General features: G+C 36.2%; 1 protein-coding gene across 1 annotated transcript; it reads right to left on the bottom strand.

The window, feature by feature from the left end:
• Positions 1 to 149: 149 nt before the first annotated feature.
• cdh15 (cadherin 15, type 1, M-cadherin (myotubule)) lies at positions 150 to 19,922 on the bottom strand. Its single transcript, XM_042728493.1, has 14 exons — positions 19,694 to 19,922; positions 10,292 to 10,456; positions 9,728 to 9,883; positions 9,201 to 9,345; positions 8,395 to 8,576; positions 8,167 to 8,295; positions 7,890 to 8,069; positions 6,362 to 6,600; positions 4,786 to 4,928; positions 4,431 to 4,664; positions 2,876 to 3,115; positions 2,643 to 2,788; positions 1,795 to 1,989; positions 150 to 1,414 (listed from the first exon to the last, which is right to left on the bottom strand). The coding sequence occupies exons 1-14, from the start codon at positions 19,742 to 19,744 to the stop codon at positions 1,214 to 1,216; spliced, it is 2,406 nt and encodes an 801-aa protein (XP_042584427.1). The 5' UTR covers positions 19,745 to 19,922; the 3' UTR covers positions 150 to 1,213.
• Between the last annotated feature and the right edge of the window lie 1,774 nt (positions 19,923 to 21,696).

Here is a 21,696-nt window from a genome sequence, read left to right as displayed (position 1 = left end):
CTAAAAGAAAAGATAACGACAACATTTCACATTTTATTATGAAATAAATATTAAAAACAAAACTATGTAGTTCAAAACTGAGAAACACAGAAACTACCAAAATTATTACAATAGGCATTATGTAATTAGGAAAAACTTGTTCTTGAGGGGAACGAAAAAAAATACATTTAAGGCATCATTCATTTGGCAAACTGTTAATATGCTGCATATGAAAATGATAATTATTCCTAATATTAATTATCTTTAAATGTCTTTGTTTTTCTTACTGACATTAACTGCAGGCAAGCAAAAATAGTATTACAAGCACAATTATTACACAAGATACTAACAATGTATAAAAGGAATAAATCATTTTATCAGTCGATCTGTCTTAAAAGTAGATATTGAACAATTAATGCATACACAAGAATATATAATTTGGGAGCTGCTGTTTTCCGTACAACTAAAGGTTTCCATGGGTGGAAAACATGAGGGATATATACCTACCATTGAGTGTTTTTTTTTTTTTTTGATTGCATACAATTGAATATTTCTCATTGGTGCTTTCACTCTCATCTTTATACACTAAAACCAGTGTCCTTTGGTGTTACTACTATTCAAATTTGGCACTATGTAACTTGATGCACCATATTTGACAATATCTTTTTATATACATAGAAAAGAGCAGCTCTGAAGCTTACCAACATATAAAACATCCTTCTGTGTTCGATATATGAAAGAAAGTCATATGGGTTTAGAATTTTGATTATAAGTAAATGACAATTTATGAATATCAATTTCTTTTTTGGGTGAATTATTCCTTCTGTGTACCTCACATGCTTAGCATACCTCTGTATTGGTCATCAGCTAAAATAATCTCTCAAGAACATGACGCATGGTTTATGAACAAGGCATCTCTTTTTGCACCATGTGTAATCAGTATGCACTAACATGGTTCCTCCCTCCAGTTGGTGCTTTCACAATGTGAGCCATTTACACTCTTGCCCACAGTAAGCACATCACATCAGCATGTTGAAATAGTTCACTGACCCATGAAGGAAAGGAAAAAGACAGTGTGTGCAGTCTCTTTTTGACAATGATGACCTTTACACTGATCACTGGAGAATAGATAGAGACCCCCATTTATCTACAATATCAACAATGTACTCCGCCCCCTCGTCCTTACATCATGACCACTCTCTCATATTGAAGATGGGACATTTCAGTCTGCTGCCTAGCGTGGGTCGTACATGTTAGCCAGTTTTTTAAACCTTGGTCCCCAGTCATTGAGGTAGTCATAGTCCTGGTCATCGTCTGAGCCCATGGAAGCGATAGAGCTAAGGCTGCCTGCTACCGACCCATCGCCCTCATAGTCATAGATCAGAGCTGTATCATATGGTGGGACGTTAGGGTCATTGTCAGCAGCGTCAAGCCCCTGTTGAGGTGAAGCAGAAAAAATGAAAAAAAGTGCATTTGATTTTCATTGGTAATTGCATAGCAGTCAGAGAATGTGTCTACATTCATCTTAATTATATTTTAAGGGTCACATAAAGTTTTATATATGCCTTTGATTCGATTCTTTTACAATGTAGTTTTTTTTTTTTCTTGAATTTTGTTTTCTTGATTTAGCTATTAAATTTGTAATTTCCAAACTTAGAGTAAAAATAGCACTAACTAATATTTTACTTTTTACTAACCTTTTCAAAGTAAATGCTAAGGAAATTTCCTAATATTACTCACAAATATTCCAGAAAGAATCTTAATTCTTATATTAAAAAAATAATAATAATAATTAAAAAAAAAAACCTCACTTACAACATTGATGAAATCTTCTATGTCTGTTGGGTCTCCGGGAGGTTTGCGTGGATATGTAGGAGAAGGTAGGTTATGGGGTGCATCTTTTCTTAGAGGTTGTTTTCCTCTGGGCAGGCTGCAGTTTTGTGGGAAAAATGAGGCTGGGGCAGGGACCATGTCTCTTGGGTTCCTCAGAAAATCAATATTAAATGCATCCTATAGGAGAGAAACCGCTTTAGGTATTTCAGGAAGTTTAACATTTCACCTCAAAGCAGAAAAAAAAAATCCAACAAACATTCAGCTTTATTATAATTGACTGAACTAAAAGATTGAAAACGGATTTTGCAAGCATTTAATGTGGGTCAGAAGGCCCTATACATCTGTCCACTCAATCACTCTAGGATCCATGTGTCAGATGGGCAAAATCCCCAGGATAAATCAAAGTCTTTGACTCAGACAGGAGCTATGTTCAATGCTCATCCTATGATGAATGGGATACCACTGTGTAATGCATATGAGCTCACCACACAATGTAGGCATATAATTTAGCGAGTAGTGTCTATTTATTTTAGAAAAAAAGTTTTTCATTTTAATCCTGCTGTGTGAAAAAATTTATTTGGTGTGCTGTGTTGTTTACTATTCATTTTGATAATTTTAGTAGGCCATTCTGCAGTACAGTATATGCAGAATTGGCAAAGTGCACATACTGTGTACAAATCATAGTATGTCCTTCCTGTAAGTTACTCTCCACATCTGCTCCTATGTTGCGTGATCTTTGCATGATATATTTTATATATTCACTTTCTAGTTCGGAATACAATGTATTTACATGTTAAATCAAATGTATTAAATTTTGTCATTGCTCTTACTTCATCCTCTTCTCCTCCTCCCTGCTCATCATAGTGAAAGACATTGTCTCTGATGTCATCATCAGACACTCCAACCAGCAGACCTCCTCCTTTTCTAATGTTCTGCCTTGTGCAGCCATTCACCGCCACAGCAAGAACAATCAGAACTGAAAAAAAAAAAGATTTATTAGAACAAATTTCAAGTACATCTTCTACAGCTTATGCATGTTCACATAAATATAGTGTTTACTTACACAACAGAAGAGCAATGCATCCCATAATAATCATAAGGGCAATGAAGCTTATTCCCATTTTGGTTCCAAAGACGGCTGCAGTGTAGCTCTTGCAGTCACCGAAACTGTCACAGGAACATACAGTCACGTTGACCAGAGCATTAGAGGAAAGGGAAGGAGAGCCAGAGTCTGATACGACCACAGGAATAGAGAATTCCCCTTTCTCTATGTCTATCAGTGGATGGAGAACCGCATGGGTCTCTGGTAACGGACATGTAAAGAGACAGAACCAGAAACAAGAGGGTCTTAGAAATCAAAGTACACTCTGTGAAATCTGTTTCTAAAGCAAGGGCAGCCAACCCTGCTCCTATTGGTCTACCTATCCTCCTGCAGACTTAACTTCCAACCTTTCTTCAACACACCTGCCTGTTATTTTCAGGTAATCCTGAGCACTTTTATTAGCTTCAAATATTTTTGATTATGGTTGGAGGATGGTAAACCCTCAAGAAGCCAGGTTGGCTACCCTTATTTTGAACTAGTGATTCTCAACTCTGGCCCTCAAGATCCACTTTTCTTCAGAGTTTTATTCCAACCCTTTTCAAATTCATCTTAACAAGCCCTCCAAGTGCAGGGTTAGCTACACTTGAAGTTCAATTTCCTGCAGAGTTTTGCTCCAACCCTACTCATATAAATATTAATATTATAATATTATATAATAATAAAAAAATAAAAAAAAAATATCAAGGTCAGAACTGCTAGAAAGGAAAAGGCAGGTGCGTTTGATCGAGTTTAGTGCTAAATTCTGCACGATGGTCGCCCTCCAGGAGAAGGGTTAGCTACCCTTGCTCTAAAGTCTGGCCCTTGAGGTCCACTTTTCTGTAGAGTTTAGATCCAACCTTGATCAGACTCACCTGCCTTTCTAATAATCCTGAATACCTTCATTAGCTTGTTCAAGTGTGTTTGATTAAGGTTTTCTCTAAATATGATGTGCAATCTAATCTTAAAAATGCAGCAGTCTTCTTAAATAGTTCTAGCATGAAACTCTAGATGGCGCAGTCCGATAGGTCTAACTCAATATGACGTAATGACATCATTATCACATGGCACAGCTGATTGGTTCTCTCCTGTACTGGTAGCCAATGAACTCGCTGCTCAGCATTCGAATATATGACTAGAGCTTGCCGTAGCAGTGCAGTTTGCTTCAAAAACCCTTCACCTTCCCCAGCTCCACCTGTCAGAACTTCAAATCAGCAAGATTTCTAGTTCCAGCTTCAACAAAGACCAATAAAACAACATCTAGAAGAGTACCGAACTAGCATAAACCAGTCTGTTTCCACTCCTGGCTTCTTAACTAGCTTGATTATCCAAGACTTACTTTATTGACCAGTTCCACCTGAAAGACCATGCTGGTTAACTGGCTTAACCATCTCACTATGGCTATGCTGGTGCACCAGGTATACTTGCACCAAACCAGCACCCAGATCAACCAGGACCAGCAAGGACTTTCATACTAATCTAAGTTGGCTTTCAGCAGGGTACAAAGATATAAAAAATAAATGTATGTCTCATGTTTTACCATTAAGAGTTATGATGGTCCAGTTGGCAGCCACGTTTTGATCAGCAATGTAAAAAGTGAAGGGGTCAGCTTGAGGGGACATGTCCTCATCCACAGCACTAAGCAGAAGGCCCAGTTTATCTCTGTCCTGATCACTGCACACTGTCCCACTCAAGGGTATGAGCACTGGTGGGTAATCATTGGTCTCCCACAGATTGACCTCCAATGTAGCTGTTGCAGAGATACCATCAGCATCTGAAAAGAGAGTTATCTTATGAATGATTGCCATTTTTATTAAAACAAAGGCACACTGGTTATTTTGTGATGGCATAGTCACAGTATCAGATTTTTGGTACTTCAAGTCTGAGGTGCTCACCCTGATCTATGACTTTCACAATAGCAGAGTAAATGTTGTTTCTGACATGGGGAGACCGGATGTTGAAGGATCTCCTGGCTGTGATTTGTCCAGTTGCATGGTTAATAGCAAGCCAACTCTCAGGATCCTGAATGATTTCAAACCTGAACAAAAATTCTCAATCCTAAGTAGGTCACTAGACATAAAATTAATAACATACAGTGCATAAGGATTCATGTATGTAATCTTTCCCTTGTGAAAAAAGAAGATCACTTATTACAGAATTAATACTGTAATTAATTTATAAGTGTGAACTGTTTTTGGGACAATTAACTGCATGTTACACTCTTAAATAAAGGTGTTTCACAGTGCCACAGAAAAACCTTTTTGTGTAAATGGTTCCATAAAGAACCTTTCTATTTCACAAGAGGTTCTTTGTGGTGAATAAAGGTTCTTCAGATTATAAAAAGGTAAGAAAGAGATGGTTCTTTAGAGAACCTATGACTGAATGGTTCTTTGTGGAACTAAAAATGGTTCTTCTATATGGCATCGCTTGAAGAACCTTTTGAAGCACCTTTATTTTTAAGATGCACCTATGACTAAGCTAATATATATTTACTATTTATATTTTAAATTGATATTAAATGGAATTAGTTAAACTAGAGAGTGCTGTTAACTCATGAAAATGAGAACTTAAGTACATATTTACATGTAATTTCATTATTACTGCTGTTGTCTTTGAAATATGGTTAAAGTACTGTAGAATATTTACGAAATAATTTTTCAAAATTGTAAATAAAGATTTTTGGGGTACATTTTACAAGAAAGTTTCAGTCTTTATATGTTTCTACTTTCTAATTTCATGTTTGATTTAGCATGTTACTTGCTATTTCTTTTCAATTAATAGTGAAAATTATGAGCAATTTCTAAGTGAAAATGTTTTCTACACCAATTTTATAAATATATTTAATGTATACTAAACTATACTATTCTAAACTATACTAGAAATTTTATTTCTAATGTATGTATTTGTGATTACAAATTGTGATATTTAAAATATATTAATATCTCACTATACAGTTAAAATTATTTATAATTTTTTTTTACATGTGTTTTAGTTTGTTAGTCAACACATAAAAATAAATGTACTTCTTAAGCATAAGCATATCTAAAGACTAATAAATAAGTGATTTACATTTACATTTAGTCTTTAAGCAGACTCTTTTATCCAAAGCGACTTACAAATGAGGACAATGGAATTTAAAATGTACTTTAAACTTTTAATTTGATATTATTAAAAAGTGAACTTTTTACACTTAAGTATACAGATTCATGTTCCTAAAATCAATATCCTTGTTATTAATCTACCAATCAAATGAGGTTTTGAGTTAATAACATTCTTCAATCAATCAATAAATCAATCCTTTTTTTTTTATGAGTAGCATAAGCTCAAGGGTATTGCACATGGTTGCTTGATAAGAATGCTGTTCCAGAACTGACAAAGGATGTCGATCCAAGAACATCTCCTACATGGCTTCATTGTGCTGTGCAAAATAAAAGTGTGTGTGGAATGATGGTACAGATAAGTAAGCCTCACCTTAGCTTGGAATTATCTGGATCGTGAGCAATATCTGAGACCAGGACAGTACCGGGAACAATGGACTCTGCAACAGTCACTTTAATAGGATTTTTATAGAAGACTGGAGCCTCGTTCTCATTCATCACTCTGACGGTGACTGTAGCACTGTGTATTTGTTTGTATGGGGATTTAAGCCTGACTTCATTCTCTGCTTTGACAATGAGCCGGTACTCTGCCTGGGATTCATAGTCTAGTGGCTGCAAGAGAGTAGAGACATTGCATTTGAAATGTAGTGTAGAAATAATAAGAAACACAATCACAGTTTTCTGAGGTATGGGCTGATGAGAAAGAGAAGGGATGAAACCTCAAACTATTACATTTTATGTAAATTAAACCATTGTACTATAAATGGCTAAATGTAAATGTTGATTTAGGCTCACATTTAGATTGCATTTTAAAATTTGTAGTTAAATGTTTTTAAGAACGTAGCTTTTTAATGTAAAATCATTTTTTTTTATTATTATTATACATCATGTTTAACACTGTCAAATCAGAGTTCAGCTGAGAAATGCTTTTGTTTTGTGCTATTTTTAGTTGATTTAATGGATTTAATGTATGATGAATACTTAGCCTTCAAAGGATACTCCACCCCAAAATGAAAATTGTGTCATTAATCACTTTCCCCCCATGTCGTTCCAAACCCGTAAAAGCTTCGTATATCTACGGAACACAATTTAAGATATTTTGGATGAAAACCGGGAGACTTGTGACTGTCCCATAGACTGCCAAGTAAAAAACAGTGTAAAGATCCATAAAGGGTATGAAAATCGTTGTCAGAATACTCCATCTGCCATCAGACGTGCAATCTGGGTTATATGAAGTGACTCTGTGTCTCTCCATATCACTGTATGCTGCGTATGCTCTTCTATATCATCCGCGCCACAAAGATGCGCTGTTTCTACGTGTATTTAGCTTTGATTTGAAAGAAAACAGCGCATCCTTGTGGCGCGGATGATATAGAAGAGTGTACGCAGTATATGGTGATATGGAGAGACACAGAGGAGACTGTTGACAAAGAAATTGTTGAATAAAGTCGTTTTCTTTTGTTTTCTTCATATATCCCAGATTGCACGTCTGATAGCAGATAGAGTATTCTGATGATGACTTTCATACTTTTTATGGACCTTGTCACTGTTATTTACTTGGCAGTCTATGGGACAGTCACAGGCCTCCCGGTTTTCATCCAAAAATTTCTTAAATTGTGTTCTGAAGACGAACGGAGCTTTTACGGGTTTAGAACGACATGGGGGTAAGTGATTAATGACAAAATTTTCATTTTGGGGTGGAGTATCCCTTTAAAGTCCCCCTAAAATCAAAACTGAAGCTTTCTGGCTTTATTATGAATATGTTAATCTTAAGGTTTCACATTAAATCTATTTTAAAAATGGGACAAGCTTGGTTTGCCAGTCGAAATTGGCCAGTAACTGATTTTGATAGTCCCATGGCTACAGTATTAAATTTATCACATTTGTGGCAGTAATCTCACCTTAGCCACAGAAATGATGCCTTGGTTGGAAACTGGGTCTGTGCGGATAGCAAAGTGCCCTGAAGGATTTACAATGGTGTACTTAATCTTCCAGTTATCTCCACCTTTCTGGTCCTTATCTGTCGCATTGACCCTGCCCAATTCCGCAATGTTCTTGTTCTCCATTGCATTCATGTTGTACTGCAGTCACAGAATTGGACCAAGAGCTCAGAAAACAATGATCAAGTGAACATCACAGACTCTGCATGTTTTCAATTGTTTTTTTGTTGTTACATACCATGGTAGGATGGAATTTCGGAGCATGGTTATTGATGTCAGAGATGTGAATGATGGCACGACCGGTGGAGGTTAGGCCCATTCCAGACATGTCAGCCACCTGCAGAGTCAGCTTGAAGGACTGCACCACCTGACAACACATCAGGGCATGTTACTGCTTTCTTTGTTCAGACTTTGAAATCAGTATTTTTGTCTGTGCTGTTTATTTCTGAGACACAATATAACGCACATCTCTGTCTAGTCCCACATCCCGAGTGTAGATGACTCCAGTTTTGTTGTTAATGCCAAACATGGTCTTATTGATGCTGTGAGGAGGGATACTCTCTTGTCCAACAATGAAGTAGCTCAGAGCTGCGTTTTCTGTCATTGGATCATCAGAATCTATCGCTGTAACCTGCATTACTGAAGTTCCTGATGACAGAGAGCCACACACATAACAGTTATGATACTTATGTGTAGTCTGACTGCCTGACGTCAAGGCACAATTCACTAAAAATTCTAAATTCCTGTAAAATATGAAAGAAGATATTTAACAGAATTGCCATCCAATGAAACTGGATGGTGACCCTGACTGCTGAAGTTCCAAAAAGTACCAGAAGGTACTATAAAAGTGATCTGTATGACTTGTGTCATATATTCCAAGACTTCTAAACCAATATGATAGCTTTGTGTGAGGAATAGAACAAAATCTAAGTTTTTACTTTACAAAAACAGTCATGTCCTCATTATGAGGTCCTGATCCATTTATGATACGCAATTATATCTTTGTTTGCTTACAACCAGAAATACAGTGCACTCGACACCAAAGAAGAAGAAGAAGACATGCTGCATGAACTTAATTGATGCTTGCATGTATTTTAAACATGCGATGTGGAATATGGAATAGAACAGCCTACAATAACAAAATTTGAGAAGAAGAAAGAAAAACATACACGGTTCAGTGGAAATTAAGGTGATGATATAATTATCCATTGCATTGATGTGACAGTGTTTTCTTCTTTTATGTAAAATATTTATTTGAAATGCGTATCTTACCTGGAACAGAGAATTCTGGGATAGTGCCAACAAACTCCTTCTGGGTAAATTCAGGCCTGTGGTCATTCTGATCCAAAACGTAGATTTCAATCGTGGTGGGACTTTCCAGTCTCTCTCCACTTGGGGAAAGTGCAAAAGCTTTGAGCTGAGGACATTATACATATAATTTATTCAAAAATATCACATAATTCATCAAGCTTCAGCTTAGAATCTCTTATCTGTTAGCTCTAGTGGGGTTCATAAGTTTGGGACCATACTGTAAATATGGAAAAAAAACAGTATTATAATTGTGAAAAAAAAATAAAAAATTCAAAAGAAAGAAAGCTTAAGACATAAAATTAGTATATTTTATATATACTATATATTTTAACATCATATAATGGATACTGTTCTACATTATTTCTTGGTCACAATTATTCAATTTCATTAAAAATGCAATAGAAGCTTCCCATTTTCACCAGCGGTCTCAGACTTCGGTTCTGTTCATGACTTCATTATAAAAACACAATTCCAACAAGCATGTTTACCTTAAAGCTCTTGTGTTTTTCCCTGTCTAGTGGCATTTTGCTCTTGATCCATCCTGTTTTTTCATCAATTTCAAAGAGGCCTTTGGGGTCCTGGTCAACCCCGGGTCCCTCCAGCATGTATATCACCTCCCCGGTGAAAATCTTGTCTGATTTGATCTGTGAGAGTGGACATGGAACGTGTTACAGCCGTATGGTAAACAGCTTATATCTACTCATAGAGTGTGAGGATATATTACATGTTATACCAGATATTTACTATGTGTGTGTGTGTGTGTGTGTGTGTGTGTGTGTGTGTGTGTGTGTGTTACACACAGAGCCTTGCTAATTCTTTTATTTTGTTGCATATATTATAAAAATTTAGCTCTTTGTGATATTTTTGTAATTGTTTTAAACCAGAATAATATAACAAATAAAGTACTAATTTTGTTGTTGGATAGTTATATTCATAAAAATACATTACCTCTTTAAATTAGTATACTCCAGTGATCACTGATTTTTTTTTTTTTTTACACAGTATCTTTTTCAGATCTATGTTGAGCAACTAATGGTGGGCTGTGTGTTTACCTGGACCAGATCTTCAGGGACCTGTTTGCTGTTTTCTGATACTCTGATTGGTGGAATGATCCAGTCTCTCTTGACCCTGACCTGTGGACCTGCACTCCTGTGTCTCCATGGGTACAGCGCAGCTGGCTTCAGATCGCTCTGTGTTACCCGACTGCTGCTGCTGACCTACAACAAAAAACACATGGAGCAGTTATTTATAATCTGACATGCACACAACCCACTGCAGTCTTTCTACATCTGAATAATTTCTGTGCCGCTAATGTCAGTAAATTGCAAAAATAATGGCCCTGTTGGCTGATGTCATGAAAAGCAATCTTTCTCCATTGAGGACTCAAAAGTACCTCTGTATTCTGACTTAAATATTTTGCAATCCTTTTATACAGTTATACATTCATATACACATTAATCATTAAATGAGGCATTTTAATTTGATTTAATTCAGCATTCCCTTCTGTAAAATAAGTGCTTAATTGCATTGAATGTGCACTTCAGATGTACTTTAGATCTAGTATATGGAATATTTATTAAAAATGTATTTGCAGATAATATCATATTAATAAAATAAAAGGCACTTGCACTTAAGAATTAGGCCTATACTTATTTTGAAGTAGGCCTACATTTATTTTGACATGTAAAAAAAAGTACTTTTAACTGTAGTGTATTATTGATATTACATTTAAAATTTTAATATTTTTAAATGTTGTTACAAATATGTATTAAAACCATTGCATACAAGTCTCAATAGAAATTATATTAAAATATATTTTAGTTGACCGTAAATGCTTGTCAGTACATTCTGCAGTACACTTTAACCATATTTTAAAGACAATAGAAGTAATTATGAAATGAGATATGCAGATGTACATAAGTCCTTCTTGAGTGGGTCGGAAAAGCACTTTTAAGTAAATATAAATAATAAATTTTCAGGTAATTATAAATAACATGCAGTCAAGTGTTTTAAAGCATTACATTCATTAAGTTCTTTCAAAGGATATTATCTGCATACTTTTAAGAAAAAGTATGATAAAGCCTTACAAGGGTTGGTACTTTCACAGTCTCACAAACCTGCATTTCTACCACAAACCTCTAGGGGTCTGTTGCAGGAAATCCTGACAACCACATTCATTTGGATTGCTTTAAAATTGTTGATTGCATATGTTAGTATTGTCATTATATTGTACAACTGCAGTTCTGACTCTTTTTTCCAGCTTCAAAGTGTTTTCACAAAGCGTGTGGAGCTGATATCTTTCATGGCGTCTCTAATGTGGAATCCAGTGTGCTTTGAAGGCCTGTGGGAGTGGAGTGAACCTAACTTACATTTCTTTTTTTTTCTTCCTCACCTCTTTTTTTTCTTTCATAAACATAAACACTATCATATATCGAGGTCTATATGGATATGTTCAGCCAAAATAAAGGGCTCATACAATACTCCCCTCTCTCTCCCTCACACACACTCATGCAGCTGTTTAGCAGGGAAACAGGCTCAGTTTTCACGACCCGAGGCCTGTCACTCTGAAACACACTCTCTTTTGCCTGCACCTGACTGGGGTCAGAGGTCAGCTGCTAAACGTGCTTTAGTGACAAAATTCCACACACGGTGACAGAATCCTCACATACACTGACACAATGTGTGTCAAACAGTGAAAAATTCTCACTATGGACCAAGCCTGATTTATGAAACTACAAGAACTATGTAACTGTAGTCATTTGCCTAAGATAAATGCAAGGAGAAGTAACATTATGTAAATGGCTTTGAGTAAATAAACTGCAACATCAGGGTCTAAAATGAACTGTTTGCCACACCTGTCACTGGTGAGTATGTAATTAAAATTTACCAGCCATAAATACCTCTATTAATACTACATCCATGAAAATATATTTTGCTTTGCTTTGTTTTATTATATTTAGGATACTCTTGTGAAAAAGAAGTGCGCTTAAATGCTCACTTGTAGTGTACTTCAAATCATACAAGTATATATTTTTAAAAAGTTTACTTTCACATCATATAATGACTCAGTTTCACACAGTTTAACACACTTTTAAAAAGAGCACTTTGTAAAAATGTCATATTAAAAGTTTTAATGCAGAGTACATTATAAATCATGTTTTAACAATATTTCAGTGTGAAGAAATACACTTATTTTGGTGTTGATGACACGATGTGCAAAGGACATGAATTACTTGATTATGATTTGAACTATAGTGTGTTTTTCAACATTACATTTAAAATGATTATATTTTAAATGTACTAAATTGCAAATTAATCATTATAGTTGTGTATTTACAAATATAATTAAATGATATCCAGGTTTCAGTAGAAATTACATTAAAGTATATTTTAGTTTACCATAAATGCTCATCAGTTTAACCATATTTCAAAGACATTAGCAGTAATTATGACATTACATCTAACAATATACTTCAGACACACATTTCTATTTCTATCTATTTCAGTTTGTACTTGAATTTACATAATAAGTACTCTTTTTAAAAGTAAGCTGAAGTGTAATTCCTTTTCACAAGGGTATTTTGTTTCAAATGATTATTGAATGATTAATGATTTAAATTTGAAAAAAAGAAAGAAAGTGTGATTTCCAATTATTTACTTATTTATTTAATAAAATCCAAAAGTCCAAAATATTGTTTTGAACATTCTGCTGCACTATGTTGCAATTCCTAAAAAGAGCTATTAATAAACTGGCCAGTACTCACCAAAGGCAATTCTTTTTTGTGCATTTGGTGCTCTGTAAGTGTTCCTTTTGGAGTCTGTGTGACACATTTGAGGAACAAAAGACTAAGAAGACCTCATTTAAGAATTCAAATCAAATCTTAAATAGCAGCGATGGCTGTCATAGTTCTTTGATTTCCTCATGGGCGCAGTGGTGGAACTGTTTCCTGAAGGCATGCCTCTGAGCAGCCCATGCAGAATGCTGGACATCACAGGCATGCACAAACCCTGCTAGAGCGCACTAATCTTAGAGCAGCCTGAATTCTCCCTTCTGCTAGTGTAGTACTGCATTCCACTCACTCTAAGGTGTTTACTCTTGTATTTCAGGACTCAGTTCCCAAACAACAGTCACATGTTTTGACTATTTCAACATTTTTAAACTGAACACACACAAATAAACATGCAAATGAAAAGACATGTTCAATTCAAATTAGTGATAGATCTGTATCGTTCAATCTGGTAACAAATATTAATATAGAAACAACTAGTATCCCTTCCAAAAATCAAGGGTCAATCCCTTTCTACTTTTTTTGTTTTCAAATATTTTGTTTGTGAATTTTATGTAGATATTGTAAAAATAATTTCATTTCCATTTATTTTAAGCATAATTGTATATATTTTATTGTCATAGTTACATATCAACATAATATCAACCAGCAGAAATCCGGACACATGGCGAGTTGGCTGTTTGAGTTTCAGCTGACTTCAGTTGAGTTGTAGCTGTAGTTGTAGTCTCCTAGATCAAAGTGTGTGTTGGTGGGAAGTCAGTATTCTGGGTGGCATTTACAGGAGGTCTCTTGATGTCTTTAACAGAGCTGCACAATTGGTTACTTCTCTTATCATTTACCCAGGGTCTGCTTATGTAATTCCTCACCTCATTTACGACGTGCATGAGTGCTTTTTAGTCTGTGCATTCTTATCTGAACTTCCTAGACTGTCCTCCTGGAAAGATTAAACATTTGTTTCTCCTACAGAGAGAAGCAGTGAGATTAAATTAAACGGAGAGTAAATGAACACAGCTTTCTCCTCAGAAAAAGGCCCCAGTAATCTCACATCTCTCTCCTTAAAATCTCAACAATGTTTAAAAAACAGTTCGGATTTGCCCAAATACTAAATGCTGTGAATCAAATCTGACTTACTTTAATATTTACACAAATTCGTCCATTTTTGCTTCTCGTAAGGAATTTTGTAAAATACAACTCTGGGAGAAATACTTGAATGAGACGTAAGTGAGACTCCATTATGTCTCCTGAGCAATGTGAGCTGTATGTGAAAACATTTGCTCAAGGGAAGCACTAATCTGTCACAGGGCTGAAAATACCCTACTGTCTTGAACCAAATACTAATACCCCCAGAGACGACAGGTGCCAACCGCAGACTTTGTGGCAACCCCCAAACTCTCATTCAGTTATCCACCAAAACATAGCCTAGACTTATTTCATGATAGTTTTATGAAGGTCTGAGAAAGTGTAATCATTTTGGGCCTTTTAGTACTCTGGAAATAAAAGACAAGAAAAAAGAAAAAAATCACAGTTGTTGCTCTCTGGGTCACATTTATCCCAGTTTAGCTCTACTTTTACCGGAGTAAGGCATTCCTAAAGCTCCACTGACATATGGCAGGGTCAGCTGGTCTGAACCATGGCACTGATGGTGCAGGCGTGACTAACAGAATGAGATATGCTACAATTCTGAGGAGGAGAACAAACTAAGTGAGTGTGGAACACATTAGGCCTAAGCATGTGAGTCCAACAGAGTTTTGAACTAGTTTTAGTGCTTTTTGGAGTTATATTCATGAATGTATGCATTATGCAATTTTTTAAGATAACTAAATTAATACATACAGGTCCTTCTCAAAAAATTAGCATATTGTGATAAAAGTTCATTATTTTCCATAATGTAATGATAAAAATTAAACTTTCACATATTTTAGATTCATTGCACACCAACTGAAATATTTCAGGTTTTTTTATTGTTTTAATACTGATGATTTTGGCATACAGCTCATGAAAACCCCAAATTCCTATCTCAAAAAATTAGCATATCATGAAAAGGTTCTCTAAACGAGCTATTAACCTAATCATCTGAATCAACTAATTAACTCTAAACACCTGCAAAAGATTCCTGAGGCTTTTAAAAAACTCCCAGCCTGGTTCATTACTCAAAACCGCAATCATGGGTAAGACTGCCGACCTGACTGCTGATCCAGAAGGCCATCATTGACACCCTCAAGCGAGAGGGTAAGACACAGAAAGAAATTTCTGAACGAATAGGCTGTTCCCAGAGTGCTGTATCAAGGCACCTCAGTGGGAAGTCTGTGGGAAGGAAAAAGTGTGGCAAAAAACACTGCACAACGAGAAGAGGTGACCGGACCCTGAGGAAGATTGTGGAGAAGGACTGATTCCAGACCTTGGGGGACCTGCGGAAGCAGTGGACTGAGTCTGGAGTAGAAACATCCAGAGCCACCGTGCACAGGCGTGTGCTTTTGAACCAGAAACAGCAGCAGAAGTGCCTGACCTTGGCTACAGAGAAGCAGCACTAGACTGTTGCTCAGTGGTCCAAAGTACTTTTTTCGGATGAAAGCAAATTTTGCATGTCATTCGGAAATCAAGGTGCCAGAGTCTGGAGGAAGACTGGGGAGAAGGAAATGCCAAAATGCCTGAAGTCCAGTGTCAAGTACCCACAGTCAGTGATGGTCTGGGGTGCCATGTCAGCTGCTGGTGTTGGTCCACTGTGTTTTATCAAGGGCAGGGTCAATGCAGCTAGCTATCAGGAGATTTTGGAGCACTTCATGCTTCCATCTGCTGAAAAGCTTTATGGAGATGAAGATTTCGTTTTTCAGCATGAACTGGCACCTGCTCACAGTGCCAAAACCACTGGTAAATGGTTTATTGACCATGGTATTACTGTGCTCAATTGGCCTGCCAACTCTCCTGACCTGAACCCCATAGAGAATCTGTGGGATATTGTGAAGAGAAAGTTGAGAGACGCAAGACTCAACACTCTGGATGAGCTTAAGGCCGCTATCGAAGCATCCTGGGCCTCCATAAAACACCTCAGCAGTGCCACAGGCTGATTGCCTCCATGCCCCGCCGCATTGAAGCAGTCATTTCTGCAAAAGGATTCCCGACCAAGTATTGAGTGCATAACTGAACATAATTATTTGAAGGTTGACTTTTTTTGTATTAAAAACACTTTTCTTTTATTGGTCGGATGAAATATGCTAATTTTTTTGAGATAGGAATTTTGGGTTTTCATGAGCTGTATGCCAAAATCATCAGTATTAAAACAATAAAAGACCTGAAATATTTCAGTTGGTGTGCAATGAATCTAAAATATATGAAAGTTTAATTTTTATCATTACATTATGGAAAATAATGAACTTTTATCACAATATGCAAATTTTTTTAGAAGGACCTGTACATACATACATACACATATATATAAAGTATATAACTAAAACTAGCTTTGTGGATAAAGGCCAGCATGTATATATAAACCTCATAATTCTTTGATGAATCCAAATTTTGCATTTTGTTTATCTAACTGGTGTTGGGATGCGTGATCCTGTGTGTTTTAGAGACAGTATATGGCATGACAGAATGCTGGGCTGGATGAGAGGTTGGAGGGGTCACACAGGTGGCCATGTTCTGTCATGTCATTCTCAAGTCCAGTAAGTGCCTTGTGTCCAAGGTCACCCCTTTCTTTCTTTCTAAACTAAAATATACTTTAATGCCATTTCTATGGAAACTTGACATGTATTTAAATAATGTGTACTTACACAACTGTAAAGATGATTTTGCAATTTAATACACTTCAAATATCTTCATTTTAAATATTGTATATATATATATATATATATATATAAATATATATATATATATATATATATATATATATATATATTAAGTACTCTGCATGTGTTTTAGTACTTTAGTCAACATATCAAAATAAGTGCACTTTAAAGCATGATAAAAGATTATTAAAACAATTATAAAAAAACTACAAAAAAAAAAAACAATAATCCATTATAAAAAAAAATGCACTACTTAAAAGTGTACTGTTAAACGTCCTTTTATTTCATTAATATTATATTATCTGCAAGTACTACACTTTCTTTCTTTCTTTCTTTCTTTCTTTCTTTCTTTCTTTCTTTCTTTCTTTCTTTCTTTCTTTCTTTCTTTCTTTCTTTCTTTCTTCCTTTCCAAGAACTGATCCTGCTGTCATCCAGGATGGGACTAAGAGAAACCCAGAGTCGCCAGTTAGACTGACTATCACCAGCTGGACTGGTGCATGAACTCAACACTGGCTGCTTTATTAACACATTTTTTGCTCATTGCATGGCCTGGGAGTGTTGGCCTCCTATTTCCGCAGCCAAGATTACCATGTAAGACAAATGGGGTTGAATCTGCATCTGGTAACAGCTGCGCACCATCATGTCAGGACCACGCCACCAGAGGCATGTGTGAATCTCAATGAACCCCACTATACTCTCAGTGAGACATAAGCCTCTCGTGGGACATGAGCTTTGGGAATTCCTAGCACTCCCTGCCTGATCACCAGAGAATTTTAACAAACTAAGTTATCTTACATGAAATACATTAACTATTACCAATGGGTCCAGAGCTATAAAAATTAACAGTTACACTTTATTTTAAGGTGTCCTTGTTACAGTGCAATTATACATTTAAATACCGAGTAATATTAATTAACTACATGTACTTTCTATATGGTTAGGGTTAAGATTAGTGTTTGGTTTGGGGTTACTTGCATCTAATTATTCTTAATTTATTGTTATTATAATAGTACGTATATGTAACATGTAGCAAGGACACCTTAAAATAAAGTGTTACCAAAGTTATGAATCGCCAGCACTGATGAACAGAATTAAAGAAAATTACAAAGTTATCAGCAAGCTGAGACAATGATATAGAAGCTTTCAACTCTAACATTAGCATGCACTACTGTATGTAATGTATTGCACATTCTCTCTGTATTGTTACATCAGTTGAGGAAAGGAAACACATTAAATGTACATATGATAGAATTGTTTATCACAGAATTACACCAATAGAAAAAAAATACAAACCAGATCTCAAAGATTTTGTCTCTGAGTTCATTTTTTTCTCCTTAGTGTAATATCCTAGTAAAATTTCAGAAGAATTCTTAATGTTTTAAGGTGTGGCAAGATTTCAAAAGAGATTTGAATATAATAATAAAAAAACTAAATTATCTGAGATACCCACATTCATTTTTATAGCTCAATACTTTATGTATTGACCGTCTATTTATATTTCTCCTAAAGTACTTTAGGCAAAAAGTTTGAGACAAAGTTAAGCCTTAAATGAAACACATCTGAAAACAGAATGAGTTATGAATGAGTTATTTTTCTAATGCTAATTGCTAATGCTTTGGAAAAGGGGTTGGATTAAATCAAAAGGCCAAAGTACCTTTAAACATGAAGCCTAAGTAACTTTGAAGCAATTGTTCCTGAATTGCTCATTAATAACATGGAACCACTAGCTTTCTCCTGTTTATGTATAGCCTGATGAAAGCTTGCCCATGAGGGCAACTACAGGACAAATCTCTCATTTTAGAATCTGTGTCCCATTGCAAATCTAAACAGTTCTGATCAGTGATTGTGGCGAATATTTACGGCAGTGTGACTTTGTTTGCATTCTGATTTGTTGTCTTCATGATTACACTAGTGACAGACCAAAAGGGGCCTTGAAACGTAATGTCAAACGAGGTTTATTATTCTTTATCTGTCATCGTTCAATTGATCAGAAATGACGCATTTAGACCATTCATTTCCACCAACAATATAATACATCTGACAGCTTGTAAGTTCAGCCAGTTGAAGACAAAGTTAACAATCAATTATCAAACACTATACCACTAAAGATGATTTTAGCAAATGTGCCCCAAGGCCAAAACTATAACCACTTCTTAAACACTGAATCTTTAGCCAACAAGATAAACTAACACTTAAAGCCCAATACAACTGCTTTTCATTGCAAGCCATGAAGAACTAATTACAGTAGCTTCACCTTTGTTGAGGTTTCTAGCATTTGATTGTGTTGAGCAAGTCATGCTATAATTATCAAAGACCATGTTGACAATCTAAAGCAAACATTTGAGGAAAAAAAATCATCTGATGTTCATAAAAGTGGTCATTGAGTTTTAGGACGTGAAGATATGATGACAGTAATAAAAGTAAAGCATAAAATATAAATGTTATTGTAAAATGCAGATAAACATAATGAATAATTATGTATTATTGAATTAATATTATATTTACATATAAAATTTCATAATATAAAAAAAAGTGTTGCCATGCCTTACATGCAAACAATTTCAAATTGAACTAAATATGACATTTTGAAGTAGAAAAACTAAAATAGTATTTTCGTTTAAAATGTGCACCAGTTATGCTTGTTTTACTTGTTTCTTCTTCAAAATTTCAAAAACAAATAAATAAAATAAAATAAAAAATAAAATGTTTTTACAGTGTGAAAAATTGTTCTTGAATAGTAACTTCAAAGGGCTTATTGCTTGATTCTATCATGTATTTTAATATTATATTAACATTGAAATATTTTACAGTGAAACTTTCAGTTTACTGAGTCTGAAGTATAAGTCCACAGAATACACTTAATATGTAAAGCTCAACTCACCTGACACGCAACAGCCAGCAGTGCACCCAGGACCGCCACAGCCTTCATCATCTGGCTTCTGATCCTTACTGCTCACAATGAACCACTGCCAAATGATACAACACTGGAGACTTGGACAGCAGTGTCCAAGCTAAATTTGCAATGAGGCAGGGACACGGGCGTCTCCAGGCTACTAGAAGCTCTTGTTCCTCGTCTCTCAGTCTGGTTGAGTGACAGCACATGTGTGCAGGGCCTCCTGAACCCAGCCCCCACAACACTCTCCCATGGCATGGACACACCCCACAACTTCTAGGTTCGAAAATCTATGACCCATTCAGTGACAATTATATACCTCCAATGAAGAGAACATCGAGAACAGAACACTGAAGGAGGACACATAATACACATCCTAAACAGTAAACAAACATGAGAATTAGTGCTGAAAATATAAACATTTTCCTAAGACTTTTTTTAATTTTTTTTTTTTTTAATGCACATCTGCGTCTGTATTAGCGGCCTGTATTAGCCTACAATCTTAAAAATAAAGGTCCTATATTGGCATCAGTGGTTCCACAAAGAACCTTTAAAATGTATGGAACTTTTTTAAATGCACAGAAGGTTCTTGGGTTCTTTAGAATTCTAAAATGATCTTCATGCTATATAAAAAACAAAAGTTCTTCAATGAGGTGAAAACCTTTTTTGGAACCTTTATTTTTAAAAAAAAAAAAAATTCAGGTTTTTCTTCCGTTTTCGCTCTCGCACGCTCTCACTCATTTACACACACACACACACACACACACACACACACACACACACACACACACACACACACCACACCTTATTAGCTTATTATATTACTCTTTCTCTGTCCCGCTGACCTCTCTCTCTTCATGCACCTGTTTGTCATTGCAATCAGCGCTCGCGCTGATTTGCTATGACACCTGTTTCTACTTTGCCCTAAGTGTTCACCCTTTATCTGGTGTTTGCTCTGGTAGATTCTTTGTTGGATTATTGTTACATGTCATGCGTTTTGTCAGCAGTTACATCCTGTCTATATTGAGAGGTACTCACCTATTCTTGTCTTGTCTGCCTGGAACAGTCTAGCCCCAAAGTTTTTGCTGTATTCTGCTGCTGTTGCTGCTGATTGTAGACCAATGTGGTTCTCTCACCCTGCCTGAGTTATCTACTCCTGAGCTTCAAGTCTGCTACAAGGGAGTCCTGTTCTGTTACTCATCGAGACAGGAGTCTTTCCGTTTTTTCAAGTTACTATTTACCAGTTCTGTGTGCTGAAAAGACAGACTGCCTTTGTTATATATAATTTCATTAAAGACTGTTATTCCTGTTATCTCTGCATTTGGATCTTTCATTTACCAGCGTGACAGAATAATCCAAACATCATGGATCCAGCAGATGAGAGGCCTGTCCGGTCGGCGATCGAGATCCAGGGAGCTATGCTTGGCAAACATGAGCAGGAGTTGGCCGCCGCTCATCAGGCTGTTAAGAGTCTTTCAGCTCAGGTTGCTGATCTATCTGCCCGTTTACTTCACCTGCATCAGGAATCTGCCATGTCTCACAATCGTCAGCTGCCCTCTGAGCCACGAGTCAACAATCCCTCCTGTTATGCGGGTGAGCCTACGGAGTGCAGAGCTTTTCTCATCCAATGTGAAGTTGTCTTTTCCCTTCAGCCCCAGACGTATGCAGAGGATCGGGCCCGCATTGCTTATGTTCTCTCTCTCCTCACGGGACGAGCACGCGAGTGGGGTACGTCAGTTTGGGAAGCGCAATCTGCATGCTGCAGCAAGTACACTCTTTTCAAGGATGAGATGATCAAGGTCTTTGATAGATCCGTCTTCGGCAGCGAGGCATCACGTCTACTTGCTGTGCTACGTCAAGGCAGAAAATCTGTAGCTGACTTCGCGATAGAGTTCCGGACTCTGGCTACTACAAGTGAGTGGAATGATCCTGCACTAACTGCTCGCTTTCTTGAAGGGTTGAATGTAGACCTTAAGGAGGAGATCTACGCG

This window comes from Cyprinus carpio, chromosome B7 (genome assembly GCF_018340385.1).
Source record: "Cyprinus carpio isolate SPL01 chromosome B7, ASM1834038v1, whole genome shotgun sequence".
In the NCBI taxonomy this organism is placed as follows: Eukaryota; Metazoa; Chordata; class Actinopteri; order Cypriniformes; family Cyprinidae; genus Cyprinus; species Cyprinus carpio.
The sequence above is the reverse complement of the archived record's forward strand: the minus strand, read 5'-3'. Positions and strand labels throughout refer to the sequence as shown.

Bases quoted from the DNA above. Each gene is read 5' to 3' on its own strand.
- cdh15 (XM_042728493.1), bottom strand. From the start codon at position 19,744: ATGATGAAGGCTGTGGCGGTCCTGGGTGCACTGCTGGCTGTTGCGTGT. The intron at 9,346-9,727 runs GTAAACATGCTT...TAATGTCCTCAG, and splicing joins AAAAACACAAGAGCTTTAAG to CTCAAAGCTTTTGCACTTTC. The intron at 1,990-2,642 runs GTAAGAGCAATG...TCTCTCCTATAG, and splicing joins GAGGAGGAGAAGAGGATGAA to GATGCATTTAATATTGATTT.